The 17,063-nt window shown below is 40.4% G+C and overlaps 1 protein-coding gene across 1 annotated transcript; it reads left to right on the forward strand.

Moving 5' to 3' along the window:
* Positions 1-6: 6 nt before the first annotated feature.
* Positions 7-9,616, forward strand: LOC119321308 (probable serine/threonine protein phosphatase 2A regulatory subunit B''delta). The gene is made up of 13 exons (XM_037595048.1): positions 7-370; positions 3,306-3,554; positions 3,689-3,791; positions 3,874-3,973; positions 4,893-4,998; positions 5,125-5,215; positions 6,150-6,291; positions 6,554-6,701; positions 6,808-6,917; positions 7,261-7,417; positions 7,572-7,697; positions 7,776-7,921; positions 8,973-9,616. The coding sequence occupies exons 1-12, from the start codon at positions 218-220 to the stop codon at positions 7,914-7,916; spliced, it is 1,626 nt and encodes a 541-aa protein (XP_037450945.1). The 5' UTR covers positions 7-217; the 3' UTR covers positions 7,917-7,921; positions 8,973-9,616.
* Positions 9,617-17,063: the final 7,447 nt, after the last annotated feature.

The raw sequence follows: 17,063 nt of genomic DNA on the forward strand, positions 1-17,063 counted from the left end.
TTCGCCCCCACCCGTCCCCGGCTCTCGCCTCAGATCTCGACGCCGGCGACCCCCGATCCTCCTTAGTCGTCCGCCGCCGACCCCGCCGAGTTCCGATTCGTCACTCACCTCACGCCACACCACCGCGTCCTCCAGCCTCTGGACGCGCTCGCGGGGGACAGATCTAGGGTTTGGGGCCTTGCTTGGTGCATGAGAAGGGCACCAGGGTCTTGACGGCATGGAGGTGGAAGCGGCGAGGAGGGATGCGTCGGCGCTTGACCCGGAGCTGCTGCAGCTGCCAGAGCTCGCGCCGGGCGCGCTCCGGGAGAACTCAAGCATAGCCGAGGCACTCTACTTGCAGTGGCTCGTGCTGCCTGAGTCGTCCAAGCTGGTAACCTCTCACCCGTCCTCTTGCCCTCGCGTGCTCCTTTGGATTTGCTCCTATATTGGCGCGGTTCGTCCGTTGATTTTGCGTGGCTAGCGTGATCTCCTGTTGGAACTCTTGGAAAAATGTTGTTAGAATGCTCTGCCTTGGTGGCGCCTTGTGCTGTAGTGCCTCTATGAGTTTAGATTGTTATGTTCGTATCAGGATTGCTAGCTTAAGCCGAGGATACAAAGCGACGGGGTGTGGTACATCAAAGGCTAAGGTCCTGCGGGAGTTTGTGATTGTAGTAATTTTTGCGGAAATGTGTACTTGGCCTGTTTCTTCGGGTGCTTACTTTCTGCTCCTCAGTTGCCGTGAATGAATATGTACCATCTGTACTAATTTGGTTTTTTGAACTGATGTGCTTACTTGTGGTTTTTGAGATGAGCCCTCACCGTATGCATCAGCTTTATCATTATATTGAAGATAAAGAAATGTTGGTATGATAGTCAACGTTGCATGTGATTAGAGGAATGATGGATTTCAGGAGATGTGGACTCCGACGCTGTACCGAGATCTAGTGCTATCAAAGATCTGTTTTATGCTACAGCAATTTGTGTTATACTTTGAACCCATGCTTACTTAAAATGATAGTTCACTCTTCTGAGGACATTTTCGCAGTGGTACACTGTGCTAGAGATCTGGCTTGAATTGTCTGCTTTTGTCTCTTTGGGTTACTTTAGATTGTTTTGTTTGGATGATGGTATTCCTTTTGCCAAGCAATTAAAAAAAAAGGGCAACCTGGTGCATGTAGCTCCCGCTTGCGCAGGGTCCAGGGAAGGGTCCGACCACTTTGGGTCTATAGTACGCAGCCTTTCCCTAAGAGGCTGTTTCCAGGACTTGAACCCATGACCTCATGGTCACAAGGCAGCAGCTTTACCACTGCGCCAAGGCTCCCCTTCTTAAAGGGCAACCCGGTGCATGTAGCTCCCGCTTGCGCAGGGTCAGGGAAGGGTCCGACCACTTTGGGTCTATAGTACGCAGCCTTTCCCTACATTTCTGTAAGAGGCTGTTTCCAGGACTTGAACCCGTGACCTCATGGTCACAAGGCAGCAGCTTTACCACTGCGCCAAGGCTCCCCTTCTGCCATGCAATTACTATGTAAATTTTTAATGGAGGGGCTCTTCTGCCATTTACTTGGACTTTTGAGATTTGTATGCAATGATACAGGTATGCATCAGTGTTCTTGATAGTAAAAGGTGCTAACTGTTCTCCTTAGTGCACTCATGGAATTTGAAGTTGCTATTTCCTGGTTGCAATCTGTTTGAGTATTGCTCTGGTGATAGGTGATAGTCAATGGCTTCATGTGAGAAGGTCGAATTGTTGCTCCGTGTGCATATTTTGTTGAGCTCTTTTTGGCTGCTAATTTGATGCATACCTGTGCAGAACAGTAGATAAAATGCAACATAAACTATATAGCTTTTGTTGACAGGATACCTACTTTGCAGGCCAAACTTGTGTATCCAATATTGCGTAGTAAACGCATGAAACCTTAGAGAAAAAAGAAGTCATGTTGACAATATCATATATGGTGTTACCTGTAGTGTTGTCACGGTCTCAAGGATTTACCACTCTAGTCTCTCCCAAATGATGCTAACATTTCGTTGTTTTGTCTGCTTTGTTATGTTGAATGTTGTCTTGAATGTTACATAGTGTTATGGGTGGACATATCGTAGTAGTCAATGACATGTTACCTTCTTCTGCGGGAGACATGATGTTATCAAATAGGTCAGCAGATGACATGCCTGCTTGCCTCGGCTGGCAGCAGTCCAGGAGACAGAGGGACTCCACTTCCCCTTGCTGTCGGCCTTTTGTAGTTCGCAACCACCGTGCATTGTCACCTCCCTGCTCAGCGCTATCGCTTTGCAAACACACCTATCACACTGGGCTTTCTTAGCTTTTTCATCTCGCTGATTTTCTCTGCTTGCTTGTTGTGCATCTCACTTGTTAGCCGGATGCCCTCTGCCTTGCTGCTTTGGTGCCCATTGCTTCTGCTAGAGAAGGTGTCTGCCTGTTGGTAATTGAGCATGGGAGTAGGGAGTGGATGCTTTGATGTTCTGTTGTCTTCAGGCGATGTTTTGGACCAAGTGGCTAGTGGGACATGTATTCTCCATTTTTGCCTTGTTATATACTCCCTCCGTCCCAAATTACTTGTCGCTGAAATGGATGTATCTATAACTAAAATACATCTAGATACATCCATACGTGCGACAAGTAATTCGGAACGGAGGGAGTATGTTCTATATGCGATGATTAGGCTAAGCTAAGATATTGTCTAGTGTCACCGACGCGGGGTTCCTTGCTCCCTAAGCTGTCGTGATAACTGTGTAGTGCTATACATGTATTGGGATATGTTTGATTTTCCATGTGTGATTATTTGACTGGATTCTTTGCTCCCTAGGCTGCCGTTATAACTATGTAGTGCTATATATATGTATTGGGATATGTTTGATTTTTCACGTGTGATTATTTGACTGGAGTCAGGATAATATAGATCTACTATATGGACTGGCTTCTTACATCTTGTATTTCAGGCATTGCTCAATATATATATAGTAATATAGCAGATGTTTCAAGGTTTAACCTCTCTGTATTTATCTATGCTTACTGCTCAGGTTCTGTATATATGTATCATTGTAAAGCACTTTAATAGTGCTGTTTGACTGCTCTTCTGATTTTGATATTCTTAGATATCTGTTGAAGTAACAACTTGATGTTTTATGCACTTTGCTTTCTTCGTCATATAAGCCTTTCTATAGTTGATTCTGTGGAGTGGGATGCTACTGTTTTTGTAAATTAGAAGCATTGTACATTGTTGTGTAAAAAAGCAATAAATTTGTTTCTATAACATACTTCTGTTGGATGTATCATTTCTTATAATATTTGGTTTCTTCGCTACTAGGTGAAATCTTTGATTGAAGATGCAAAAGCCGGTGCCACACTGAATGTTGCTGGGAGCTCTGCTAGCACAAATGCCACTTCAAGTAGTTCTTTGCCGTCAATGTTCCCTGCTGGTAGTGCCCCCCCACTTTCTCCCAGGAGCACTGCTGGCTCTCCCCGTGTTATGAGACGAGGATCTAGTGCTGGACCATCATCCTTGGGATCTCCTCTAAAATTAGTCAGTGAACCTGTGAGAGAAGTTATACCCCAGGTGCTTCCCATCTGTTTTTTTTTGGTTTGAGAACGGCATCTGTGCTTGTTATTATTCATGTAATATTTGTTCCTACTATAGCTATTTAAGCATCTTCCTTGTTAGACTTAGTTCTGTATTCATCGTGTTTGCAGTTTTACTTCAAACATGGGCGCCCTCCACCAAAAGATTTGAGGGAGCAGTGTTTGTCTAGACTAGATCACCTTTTTTTTGCCGGGGAAGGACTCCAGATTCAAGGTGACCTTATTTGAGGATTTCTTTTGTTTTGTCCACATTGAAATGCATTCTTAACTTTGAATGTCTTATTTGCACATATCAGAATTCAGACCAGTAATAAAAGACATATGCAAGTTGCCATCGTACCTCTCTGGTGTTCTTTTCAAGAAGATTGACGCCACTTGCTCTGGAACTGTAACAAGGTGTGCTGTTTATTCAATACCTCGATATGGCTACACTAGTGTTAGTGTATAAGATATAGTGAATCTTAGTTGTTCCATCATATTTTGAGGGCACTGAGAAATACTTCATGCAGCTACCACATGGACTTCCTAACTGTAGCCAAAATTTAGTAGAACACAGAGTTCATTATGGAACATTAACCTGTTTCAAGTGCTGAGAAATCTTTGAGATATTCAGGCTCCATAGTAAAATTAGCAGTTGATTGCACAACCGGTGTTGGAAATCTGTGTGTTCCTGGTGGTTTCCACTTTTCCTGGGTGGTGGGAGGGTAAATCCCTCCAGTTATTATTCCTGCTTCTTTAAAGAGATAATAATACACACTACTGTCTGTGCAAGGTTGAACAAGCACAGTACCTTGTCCATTATAATTAGGCAAACCAGAAGCAAGCAGAAACTGCTCATCTTGTTTTTGTAACCCTGCGTCATATACGGTTATCCACCAATGCGTTATCCTTGCTATAATAATAGTTTGGCACTGTTTTCTTCTTCAACCAGTGTGCATGCTTCTGGATTGTTTTCTTGCTTATGTTTGTAAATTTGAACTTACAGAAGCTTATCTTTTCGGGACTAGGATGTCAGGTTTCATTTATCACATTGCCTTATGATAGTACTCCCTCCGTCCCATAATATAGGAACGTTTTTGACACTATGCTAGTGTTATAAACACTCTTATATTATGGGACAGAGGGAGTAACATTTAATCTAGCACATCTGTGGTGTTCCATGGTCTCATGTAATATTTAACAATTGTTCAGGAATGCCATGTCTCAGTTGGTAGTTACTTTTTGGCTGCACAGTTTTGATGTCAATTCCAGTTCTTACTTAACACCGGTATTTTATATTTCGGTTTTGACATGTTACTCTCTTTTTTAAACTCAGAGATGCGTTTATCGATTACTGGTTTAATGACAATAAGATCACAATGGACACAGCTACCCAGATATTTGAAATACTAAGAAAGCCAGGTTACAGTTATCTCACTCAGGTCAGCATTTCTTTCCTCTTTTGGTCTTGGTAGGCATGTATATATGACTCCAACTGGACAAGATGATTATTCTATATTACTGTTTGTTTTCTTGAAGGGAATACTAATTCTCCATAATTTGCGCAGGAGGATTTTAAGCCTGTTCTAAAAGAACTCCTGGCAACTCACCCAGGTTTAGAGTTTTTACAAGGCACTCCCGAGTTTCAGGACAGATATGGTAATTGCTGTTATGTGTTGTTCAAGTTGCATAGTAGTTAGCTCTATCACCAGTATTCTTTGTATATTTGTGCATTAGATGTGCATTTTGAGTCATCTGTTCTTTCAAATGCCAATGATGATAGTAGCTTATATGATGAAAAAGAAATGATTCCTGGCAAAGTGATTTCATTTGTGAATTCTTGTTATGTTTTTTCAATGTAGCCTTTTTGGTTATGTCCTCGCATCTTTTGAGACAGATACCCCTTTTAGCCGCGTATGCCAAAGAGATGGAATATAATTTTTTAGCGGGGCTAACACTGAAATAAAATAAGGCATCGTTTCCTTCATAGTTCTGTTTGCGTAGAGCTGACGAGAATTGAGTTGAGCCTGAGATGGTAGTAAGGAAGTCCTGGAACCGATCGTAGATTGACACCCCTGCACTTTGGTATTAGAAAGTTAAACCTGAATGGTTTTGCTATCTGAAGGTATGATTATAGGAATTCTAGTGTGTTCTACAATAAACCTGTCGGCATTGGGAACTCTCCGTATCAACATCTAAAACATGGTCTTTCTGTCTATCTTAAGAACTCGTAAGTGGCTCATCATCCTCTGCTATAAATGTTGAAGTCTTTTAGTCTGTTCTACAGTAGACCTGTTGGTACGGAACTCTTGTATTAACATCTAAAATATGGGCTGTCTTTCTGTCTATCTTAAGAACTCATATTTCTTCCTTAAAAACAATCTGTTATTTTCTCGTGTTCAGTAACATAGGAAAATGATAGTTTTTAGTCATGAATGTTGTATGCAAGGACAAGCTGTTGTTTGTAGAGCATATTTTTTCTCTCCAGTAATAACATACTTTTTGATTTTGTGATGAATGGATATTCCGAACTAATGCTGGTGATTTGCTGCATCTCATTCATCTGCTTATTATGTTTTAATGTGTTTTTCAGCTGAGACTGTGATATACAGAATCTTCTACTCCATAAATAGATCTGGAAATGGTCATCTTACCCTTAGAGAGCTAAAACGTGGGAATTTAGTAGCTGCAATGCAGCAATTGGATGAGGAAGAGGATATCAACAAAATACTGAGGTAATTCATGGATGGAATTGTACAAATTCCTTTGATGTCGCGTGTGCATGTATATTTCCCAAGATTTCTCGGTAGAATATGTTTTCCATTACACTATGCTTTAGCTCCTTATGAATTCTGTTCTTTCAAGAGCTCCTTCGTTATGTGGTTGTGATGGCCAACAGGAATTTCATGGTTTCAGTTGATCCTACTATATGCTGCAAATAAAGCATATTTTACATGGTTTTCGTATAATTTTCTGACTTTGTCGTATCTGATGCAGATATTTCTCATATGAGCATTTTTATGTAATCTACTGCAAATTTTGGGAGCTGGACACAGATCATGATTTCTTGATTGACAAAGAGAACCTTATCAGATATGGAAATCATTCGTTGACCTATAGAATAGTCGATAGAGTCTTTTCACAGGTTAGTCCATTACTAGTTCTATTACTAGTTTATATTGAGAGCTGAGATGTTAGATTGCATTAATGTTGCTTACTGTGCACTTCCATTGTTTTTTTTTCCAACTAAGGTCCCAAGAAAATTCACAAGCATGACCGAAGGAAAGATGGGTTATGAGGATTTTGTTTACTTCATCTTGTCAGAGGAAGATAAATCATCTGAGCCCAGCCTTGAGTACTGGTAATTGTGTTCTCCCGGTTTGATATGTCTTCTGTTTTGCCTGCAACTGTTTTATTATCTGAGGGTTGCTTGAGAGCAATTCCATCCTTCAAATGTATGCTTAAATGTCTAGTCCCCATGCTGTTCTATTTGGTCTCGAGGCATTGACGGCAAACGAGTGAACAAAGCCCCAACAATTGGGTTTTAATGGAAATGTTTTTTTAGTATGTGACTTTTCTACAAATTTCCAACATGAAGTTATGGGTATGGGACACCTATATGTTATCATGTCTGCAACTCATATTATATGCAGTTTGTGGTAAAATATGTTCCTTCATCTATTGAAACGCCTCACTCTTTACAGGTTTAAGTGCATTGATCTTGATGGCAATGGTATTTTAACTACCAATGAAATGCAGTTTTTCTATGAGGAGCAGTTGCATCGTATGGAGTGCATGGCACAGGAACCTGTGCTTTTTGAGGACATACTATGCCAAATGATTGATATGATTGGACCAGAGGTATCATCATCCTGGATATAACTGTGATTCATTTACCCCCTGTTTGGAACAGTGGAATCCAAAGGCAATGAGGAGGAATTGCATTGTTCTCTACAAAATTCATGCATTCAGTCATGCCCTTAACTGCATTTCATAAAGCTTTTCCTTTGTGCAGAATGAGACATATTTTACATTGAGGGACTTGAAAAAGTGTAAACTCTCGGGAAATATATTCAATATCTTATTTAATCTCAACAAATTTATGGCATTTGAAACTCGTGATCCATTCCTCATTCGCCAGGTAATCACTGTTTTGCAATGAAGTGTTTGAATCCACTGCATTTATTTAGTTAAAAGGTTGTATGGTTTTTAATTGCAGGAGCGTGAAAATCCAAGTCTAACTGAGTGGGATCGGTTCGCCCATAGGGAATATATCAGGCTGTCGATGGAAGAGGATGGTGAAGATGCTTCAAATGGAAGTGGTGATGTGTGGGACGAGTCACTTGAAGCTCCATTTTGAATCATGTGAGTGCTACTAGTGCTTTCTGGATGAACTTACAGATTCGATACAGATGGCTAGTGAATTATGGAAACCACAGAGCATTGTTAAGATCTCAGAATTTTGATTCCATGGGTTTAGAAAATTTGTAACATCTTAATTTTTGCACTTCAATCGTTATTTCACCAGACTACTTCCAAGAATAGGTGATTGCATTATTCCCTCTTAGACCTGCCTTTCATAGTGACACACATCTCCATTTTCCAGTTCCTAAAAGAAATCATGTTTTCAATTCCCAACCTATTAAGGAAATAATCTGTTTTCATTATTCAAAATGTTTAGTGTTGTCCATCTCTACTGTGCAAGAGATAAATGTTGGCAATTTCTTGAGTTCCGTATCTGAAATTTAATATGGCCAGTGTGGGTTGATCAGCAGTAAAAACTGAATTGTGCTTGAGTGGTTTAAGCAAAAACTGCTGTCAAGTATATGCAATTTTCCCCCGTCATGCAGAGAATTTTGAATCTGGTGCCAGCGGCATGTCCTCATATTTCATAACCCTCCACCCCCTTGAGCCAACACATGGTTCCGTTTTATCTCTCGTATAAGCTGGTCATCGGTGCAGATGCAATGGTTTTTTCAGAGCATTTTTGCTTCCCGCGTCTTTGCCGCCTTCGATGTTTATCAAGTTAAAGCTTGTATAAACTATAGTAGCCAGTACGATTGGTGAGTTTCGTCCAATCAAACAATTACTCTGGCCATTCATATTAGTTATAGTTCTAGAATTTGTGGCAGTCAAAACTTTTCAGGTTTGACCATCAATATAGAAAGAATTACTGTCATATCATTGAAATTAGTAGATTTTTCATGAAGTCAAAGTGTCATGTATTCGGAGTATGTTCTGATGTACCACAAGTTTATTTTTATTTTTCATCTATTTTCAAGATGTATGTGACCTGGTAATTTGGCTCTGTTGATATGATGGAATGATGATTTGATGAGAAAATAAAACAAATCATGATATGTTTACAGCTACTTCCTTTGCTGAACTGTTCTAGAACTGTCTTTCCCATTAACAGGCCTCACACTCCTAGTTGGTTGGATATGGATGAAATTGGTTGGGAAGTTGAAGAAGTGTAAAGGTTTTGGCTAGCCTGCGGAGGTCATTGCAGGCTCGAAGCAGTTTCAGTAACACCAAAGACTACTTATGAGTTTTACTGTGCAGGTCTGATTTGATATTATCAGTTGTCCAGTTGTGCAAACATTTTTGCTTGCCAGGAAGAATGTGGAAGTTGATGTGAGGGCCTCCTGCATATTGACAAGGCAACAACCTCAACAGTCTCAAAGCTAAAGTGGGGAAACTTCTGTGGTCTACCTTTTTCTCATTGTGTTCTGATTGTTGCTTTAGGGGGGATGCCAGTTTATTCAATTGCTGTGCTCGAATTTTGGAGCTGAACTGTTGATGTTTGGCTGCCATTTTCCTTGTTAATCTGTGGGTGTGCGAGCAAGCAATGCCATCATTAACTTTGATCATCGTTTGTAACTTCCTGGTTCTGATTTCTGTTCAGTTTGGTATGGCGTTTGTTGCGATTCTTGGTACATTTTGGTAGGTGGGGAGGGGTCTCAAAACATGGATGTGAGTTGGCCATTTGTAACATTAACAAGTAACTATGCATCAGGTGCATAAAATCTAAACAGGAAAGTAGTTTCCATTGTCAATCCAGATTTTTGTCGTGTCATAAACTTATAGGATGTTTCATTTGTACTATATGCTGCGATACTGGTATCTTGTATTTTGCTTGTCAACTTGTGGAACTCTGCAGTTGTCCAAAGCATTCTTATTAGTTCAGTGCCAGTTATGGTGCCGTGATGAAATTTGTTGTACTATATCATGTATGCAAACATGTTGTACAATAAATTTCACACGGAACTACATCTTTTTTGGAGATGCAAGAAACTGCAACTTATAAATATTTGCTCCGTTCCATGGATGTGACCAATTTGACCAATTGGGGCCTCCACTATGGACTTCGGTGATCCATAGACAAACACCTTATACTAATGTCCTGAGATGAACTTGACTAGATCTTGCTAATCCTATATTTATTAACAGCAAAATCGTAATTTTGCCTAAAAAACCAGAATTGTAATTAAGTGACAAAGCATTTTAAAAAGTTGGCCAATAGAAACCGGATTGAAGTACTTCTAAGGCTGTTTTCTTTTTTGAACAAGAGAAGGCACCAACAGGTGCCAATATTGACAGAGTACATCAAGCATTACATAGACCTGCCAAGAAATTAAAAGAAAGAGAAGCAGAATCTAAGGCTGTGAGTTGAAGAACTATCCTCGAAGACAGGGAGGGAAAAAACCCCAACTGATGAACAACATCATCAGAAAAACAGAAAAGCAGGCAATAGATAGCCTAAACCAACGAGTGTGCAAACGAAGATGACTTGAAAGTGTACTGAAGCACCCCAAGGCAGGTGTAATACAAGCCTCTAAATTTAATCCTGCAGAGCTTAAGACGTCAACTGCCCCAGCCTGGCAAACTCTGCAAAATGCACAGCATGAACTAGCAGGTTGGAGAGAGAGAGAGAGAGAGAGAGAGAGAGAGAGAGAGAGAGAGAGAATAGAAGCCAGCACAACAACACTGTGCAGAGAAGCAGAAGATCCATGCACAACAAGGCTGTTAGTAGCAATGTATAGTATGAATTCTAAAATCCAGAATCTGAAAATTTGAAAGAAGGGGCAGCACATGACAAGAAACTTGAGAATGAGTAGAAGCAAAACAAGAGAGTTGAGTGTGCCCATCAGAAAGAAAAACCTGTTGCGCAAGATTATGAGCAATATCGATTTCTCTAGAAATATGAAACACACACGGATGCGGAAGTTTTGACCCTAGAAATATGAATGAAAAAACGACCAGCTCGCAAACCCGTAGGCAAGGCCTTTCTAAGCAATCTCCAAGAGTAAAGGAGCATGTGTCAACTTATCTTTCAATACCGTGAAGGCTTCTTCCTGTGCGGTACCCCAAACAAAAGACACATCCTTCTTTGTAAGCTCATTAAGAGGTGCAGCAATGGTGCTGAAATCTCTCACAAAATGCCTGTAGAATCCATCGAGGCCAAGAAAACTCCTCACTTGTGTGACCCTTTTGGCCTGCGGTCAACTCTCAATAGCTTCAATCTTGGCTTTATCAACTTCAATTCCCTGTGGAGTAACAACATAGCCAAGAAAAGATACTCGGTCGGTGCAAAAGGCGCACTTCCCAAGGTTACCAAACAAACGTGCATCACGTAGAGCAATAAAAACAACATGTAAATGTTTCAAATGTTCCTCCAAAAATCTGCTATAAATCAGTATATCATCAAAATAGACTACCACAAATCGTCCAATGAAAGCACGTAGAACTTCATTCATTAATCTCATGAAAGTACTAGGTGCATTAGTTAACCCAAAAGGCATGACTAACCACTCATATAATCCAAACTTAGTTTTAAATGCTGTTTTCCATTCATCTCCTAATTTCATACGAATTTGATGGTATCCACTACGCAAATCAACTTTGGAGAATATCGTAGAGCCACTCAATTCATCAAGCATATCATCTAGCCTAGGAATAGGATGACGATAATGAATAATAATATTATTAATGCCTCGACAATTAACACACATACGCGACGTGCCATCCTTTTTTGGCACTAGTATAATAGGAACAACACGGGGACTAAGAGATTCGCGTATATAACTTTTGTCGAGCAGCTCCTGTACTTGACGCACAATCTCCTTCGTTTCCTCTGGATTTGTATGGTATGGTGCACAGTTGGTTAGTGATGCACTGAGAATTAAGTCAATCTGATGCTCAATCCCTCGAATAGGTGGTAATCCCGGTGGCACGTCTTGTGGAAAGACATCAGCAAACTCCTGCAAAATGTTAGTGACAGCAGGAGGCAAAGAGGAAGGCACGTCCTCGAATGAAAATAATGCCTCTTTGCACACAAAAGCATAACAAACAGATTTGCTACAATCTAGATCATCAATATCAGATTTGGTGGCAAGTAAACATCCACTTTTCAATTTAATTTCAGAAGCAACACTATATGGTTTATTATTAGGTTTCATTTGTTGCTCAAATTCTTTTGCCATTAGCTAATTTTCACTCTTATTTTGCTCCTGTTTTGCTTTACTAGCTCTATTAATACCATCTTTCAAAATGGAATCAGGAGTCATAGGAAGCAAAGTAATATGTTTATCCTTATGAACAAGAGTATAGTGATTGTTTCTACCATGGTGTACATTTTTTTTTATCAAATTGCCATGGTCTACCAAGTAATAAGGAACATGCTTGCATGGGTACCACATCACAATCAACAAAATCAGCATATGTAGCGATACTAAAATGCACACAATCGGCACCTATTACCTTAACCTTGCCGCTGTTATTGAACCATTGGATGTAGTAAGGATGCGGATGTGGTCTTGTGGTGAGAGAGAGCTTCTCCACCATCTCCATGCTAGCCAAGTTGATGACACGGACAGAACATTCCTTCACAACTCCCTTTGTATGGAACAAATTATGCCTCTGATTTTGCTCAGCTTGTGTGACCTGCACACTCAAAACATGTTGAGCAACTAAACTTTCATACTTGTCAGCATCTTCAACAGCCATGTATTGCGTCTCATTATCAGAATCATCTCCACTGTGTTGTTCACTTGTAATAAGAGCCAAAGTCTCCTCATCATAGTCACTAGCGGACTCATACCCACCATCCTCAGTAGCAGATGCAGGTGGTGGTTGTGGAAGACACACGAGTACTTCATCGAACTTGGTGTCCAACTTGGTGTCAATTGTCTTCTCAACGTCGTCAATCCTCTCCAGTGCCTTTCCAAAGATGGCCATGACGTCTTCCACCACCAGTGCTTGCATCTTTGCAATTCCATTAGGAATGGCCACGCGTGAGGGTGGGGGAGGGGGTGGCGACCTTGCCGCCTCCACCGAAACCACCGCCACTGCCGACGCCAGGGGCCGCACCGGAACCACCGCCGCCGCCAGAGCCAGTGTCCGCGCGGTCAAATCAGGCGCCGTCTTCAGAGACTCTCGCGGATCCAATTCCGAGTTGGATCAGGATCGAACCGAGGGGCATTTGGATCTGGTCAGATGGCGCATCCACTTCAAGGATGGCCGGATGGCCGGGACATGGAGGGATGGATTTCTATACGAGCACTCATTGTCGCGATGGACAACGGTGCGAGATCAGGATCATGATATCCTTGACGGATGGTACTTGGGCGTTGACGAGCAGATCCACGCATGTACGCATTTGAATATCGATGTTTTCGAAATCCTTGTTTTAGATTGCTTGCAGGAGGCTTTGGACGGGGAGGATCAGATAGAGGTCATCGATCTAACATCGGAACCGGGAGGCCCAATACCGAAGCCGAAGATCGGAGGAAGGTTTTGGATCCTGGCAGATGATGAAGATGAAGAAGATGGCATTGCAGAGCAAAGATCACCTGGAGCCACGGGCCAAGAGTCACCCAAGGAGCTGTCAAAGTACACAACACCAATCGCTGAATCACTCATGAAACTCATGCCTCGTGAGGGGCACAAAGACAAGAAGATCGCAGAACCACGACCGGTGGCTCTCTGCAAATCCTCGACGATGAAGATCAAACCTTGGAAAGGTCCCCTTCCAAAGGTGAATCTGCCACAAATCACGTTATCAGATTTTTTTCATCAGACGGTTGGACGAAAATTACTCGTAAGAAGAACAAGAAAGTTTCTCCGGCAGTGGTTCATCCGCCGCCGTCGGCCGTCGGCCCAGGCGAGATCTGAGCAACGCGTCGGGAGCGTTTGAACCTGCTGCTTGGTGATGCCTGCTAGAACTACGTCGGTATTTCTCCAAAGAGGAAGGGATGATACAGCACAACGATGGTAGGTATTTCCCTTAGTGATGAGACCAAGGTTATCGAATCAGTAGGAAAACCAAGCAACACTACGTAAACAACACCTGCACATAAATAACAAATACTCGCAACTCGACATGTAAAAGGGGTTGTCAATCCCTTTCGGGTAGCGGCGCCAGAAATTGGCAAACGGACGTGAGAGAATTGTAAATATTGATAGATCGAACGCCAAATAAATAAATTGTAGCAAGGTATTTTTGTATTTTTGGTTTAATGGATCTGAAAATAAAAGGCAAATAAAATAGATCGCAAAGGCAAATAATATGAGAAAGAGTCCCGGGGGCCGTAGGTTTCACTAGTGGCTTCTCTCAAGAAAAATAGCAATCGATGGGTGAACAAATTACTGTTGAGCAATTAATAGAACTTCAAATAATCATGACGATATCCAGGCAACGATCATTATATAGGCATCACATCCAAGATTAGTAGACCAACTCATGCCTGCATCTACTACTATTACTCCACACACTGACCGCTATCCAGCATGCATCTAGTGTATTAAGTTCATGGAGAAACGGAGTAATACAATAAGAACGATGACATGATGTAGACAAGATCTATTTATGTAGAAATATACCCCATCGTTTTATCCTTAGTAGCAGTTTTGCGGCGTTTGGACTCCGTTTGGTATTGATTTCCTATGATGTAAAAAACATGCAGAAAACAACAACTGGCACTTGGCACTATGTCAATAGGTTAGTACCAAAAAATGATATAAAATGACTATAAATTGATTGTAAAACATCCAAGAATGATAATATAACAACATGAAATAATCATAAATTATAGATACATTGGAGACGTATCAGCATCCCCAAGCTTAATTCCTGCTCGTCCTCGAGTAGGTAATTTATAAAAACAGAATTTTTGATGTGGAATGCTGCCTAACATATTCATCACATATTCTTTTTTTATATTATGGACATTTGGACTTTTATATGGTTCAAAGCAATAGTCTAGTTTTGACATGAGATTTAAATACTCAAGCATATCAACAAGCAACCATGTCTTTCAGAATATCAACGCTAAAATAAGTTATGCGTAGCCCATTATGCTCAATCATTGATTCATTCATAACACACTCGCATATTAGCTACACCCAGTGCTCAAGTATGATCATAGTGCCTCCTAGTTGGTGCTTTATAAGAGAAGATGGAGACTCAAATTCAAAATAAAAATTGCATAAAGTAAAAGAAAGGCCCTTCCCAGAGGGAAGTAGGGATTTGTAGAGGTGGCAGAGCTCAAAGCGAAAATTGAGAGATAAAAACATTTTGATAGGCATACTTTTCCCACCAACGAAAATGACTTAGAGCTCCCAACACTTTCCATGCTAGATATATCATAGGAGGTTCCCAAACAGGAAATAAAGTTTATTCCCTTTTCCACCATACTTTCACTTTCCATGGCTAGCCGAATCCACGATTGCCCTCCATACCAACACTTTCCAAGGAATTTATTATTTGACAACATAAAGTAAATTCATTTTTCATTTCGAGACTGGGTATCCCTAATACCTTTGCCTTACTCTCGTGCAAGGATAAGTGAATAAACACTCATCGTGAGAATAACACATCTAGCATGGAAAATATTAGCCACCCCTCACCGCCTCGTGAGCGGTACGAGCACACAAAAGAGAAATTTATTTTGAAAATTAGAGCTGGCACATACAAATTTGCTTAGAACGGCAAAAGAATACCGCATATAGGTAGGTATAGTGGACTCATGTGGCAAAACTGGTTTAAAGGATTTTGGATGCACAAGTAGTGATCATACTTAGTGCAAAATGAAGGCTAGCAAAAGATTGAGGAGCGACCAACCAAGAAACGAATAATCTCATAAGCAAGCATTAAGCATAATTAACACCAAATAATGCACCACAAGTAGGATGTAATTTCATTGCATGACTATTGACTTTCGTGCTTGCATAGGGAATCACAAACCTTAACACCAATATTCTTACTAAAGCATAATTACTCGTCAACATGACTCACATATCACATCATCATGTCTCAAAACTGTTACAAGGAATCAAGTTTATTTTGTCCAATGATCTTCATGAAAGTTTTTATTATATCCTTCTTGGATATCTATCACTTTGGGACTAATTTTCATGTGTTGCGTTTGCTAAGCTCAAACAAATATAAGTGAAGATCATGAGCATAATATTTCTTTATCTCAAAATAATTTAAGTGAAGCAAGAGAGAATTTCTTGAAAACTTTACCAACTCCCAAACAAATCTAAGCGCAGCAAGAGAGAATTTCTTCAAAAACACTAAAGCACACCGTGCTCAAAAAGATATAAGTGAAGCACTAGAGCAAAACCATAGCTCACAAAATTTAAGTGAAGCATAGAGAGCAATTCTAACAAGTCATGGCATAATTTTGGATCTCTCAAATAGGTGTGTCCAGCAAGGAATCATGACTTAGAACACAAAGCAAAACAAGCAAAGACTCATATAAACAAGACGCTTCAAGCAAAACTCATAGTATGTGACGAATAAAAATATAGCTTCGAGTAAAATACCGATGGTCGTTAGAAGAAAGAGGGGATGCCACTCGGGGCATCCCCAAGCTTAGTTGCTTGCTTCTTTTTGGATAATAACTTGGGGTTCCGTGGGCATCCCCAAGCTTAGTCTCTTCTTAATCCTTATTCCTTCATCCATCGTAAGATAACCCAGAACTTGAAAACTTCAATCACACAAAACTCAACAAAACCTTCGTGAGATCCGTTAGTATAATAAAGCAAATCACTACTATAAGTATTGTAGAAAACCAATTAATATTTTACCCTTGCATTATATCTTCTGTATTCCAACTTTTCTATCGCAAAAACTCATTAAAGAAAACCATAGAATCATCAAAACAAGCACACAACGCAAAGAAAACAGAATCTGTCAAAAACAGAACAGTCTGTAGCAATCTGAATATTTTCAATACTTATGAAACTCCAAAAATCTTTAGAAATTAGGAAAACCTGAGAAATTTGTATATTAATCTTCTTCAAAAAGAATCAGGGAAAAATGACGTTTCTGTGATTTATGAAAACTATTTTCGTGTGTGCATAAGTTTGTGTTTTTCAGCAAGATGAAACAACTATTACCCAAGAAGTTTCTAAAGGCTTTGCTCGGCACAAACACTAATTAAAACACAAAAAACACAATCATAACAGTAGCATAATTGTGCAAACACTCAAGAACAGAAAG

Source organism: Triticum dicoccoides, chromosome 1B (assembly GCF_002162155.2).
Source record: "Triticum dicoccoides isolate Atlit2015 ecotype Zavitan chromosome 1B, WEW_v2.0, whole genome shotgun sequence".
In the NCBI taxonomy this organism is placed as follows: domain Eukaryota; kingdom Viridiplantae; phylum Streptophyta; class Magnoliopsida; order Poales; family Poaceae; genus Triticum; species Triticum dicoccoides.

Coding starts and splice junctions, on each gene's coding strand:
- LOC119321308 (XM_037595048.1), top strand. CDS start 218: ATGGAGGTGGAAGCGGCGAGGAGGGATGCGTCGGCGCTTGACCCGGAG. Junction 3,974..4,892: donor TGCTCTGGAACTGTAACAAG/GTGTGCTGTTTA, acceptor TTTTAAACTCAG/AGATGCGTTTATCGATTACT. Junction 4,999..5,124: donor GTTACAGTTATCTCACTCAG/GTCAGCATTTCT, acceptor TAATTTGCGCAG/GAGGATTTTAAGCCTGTTCT.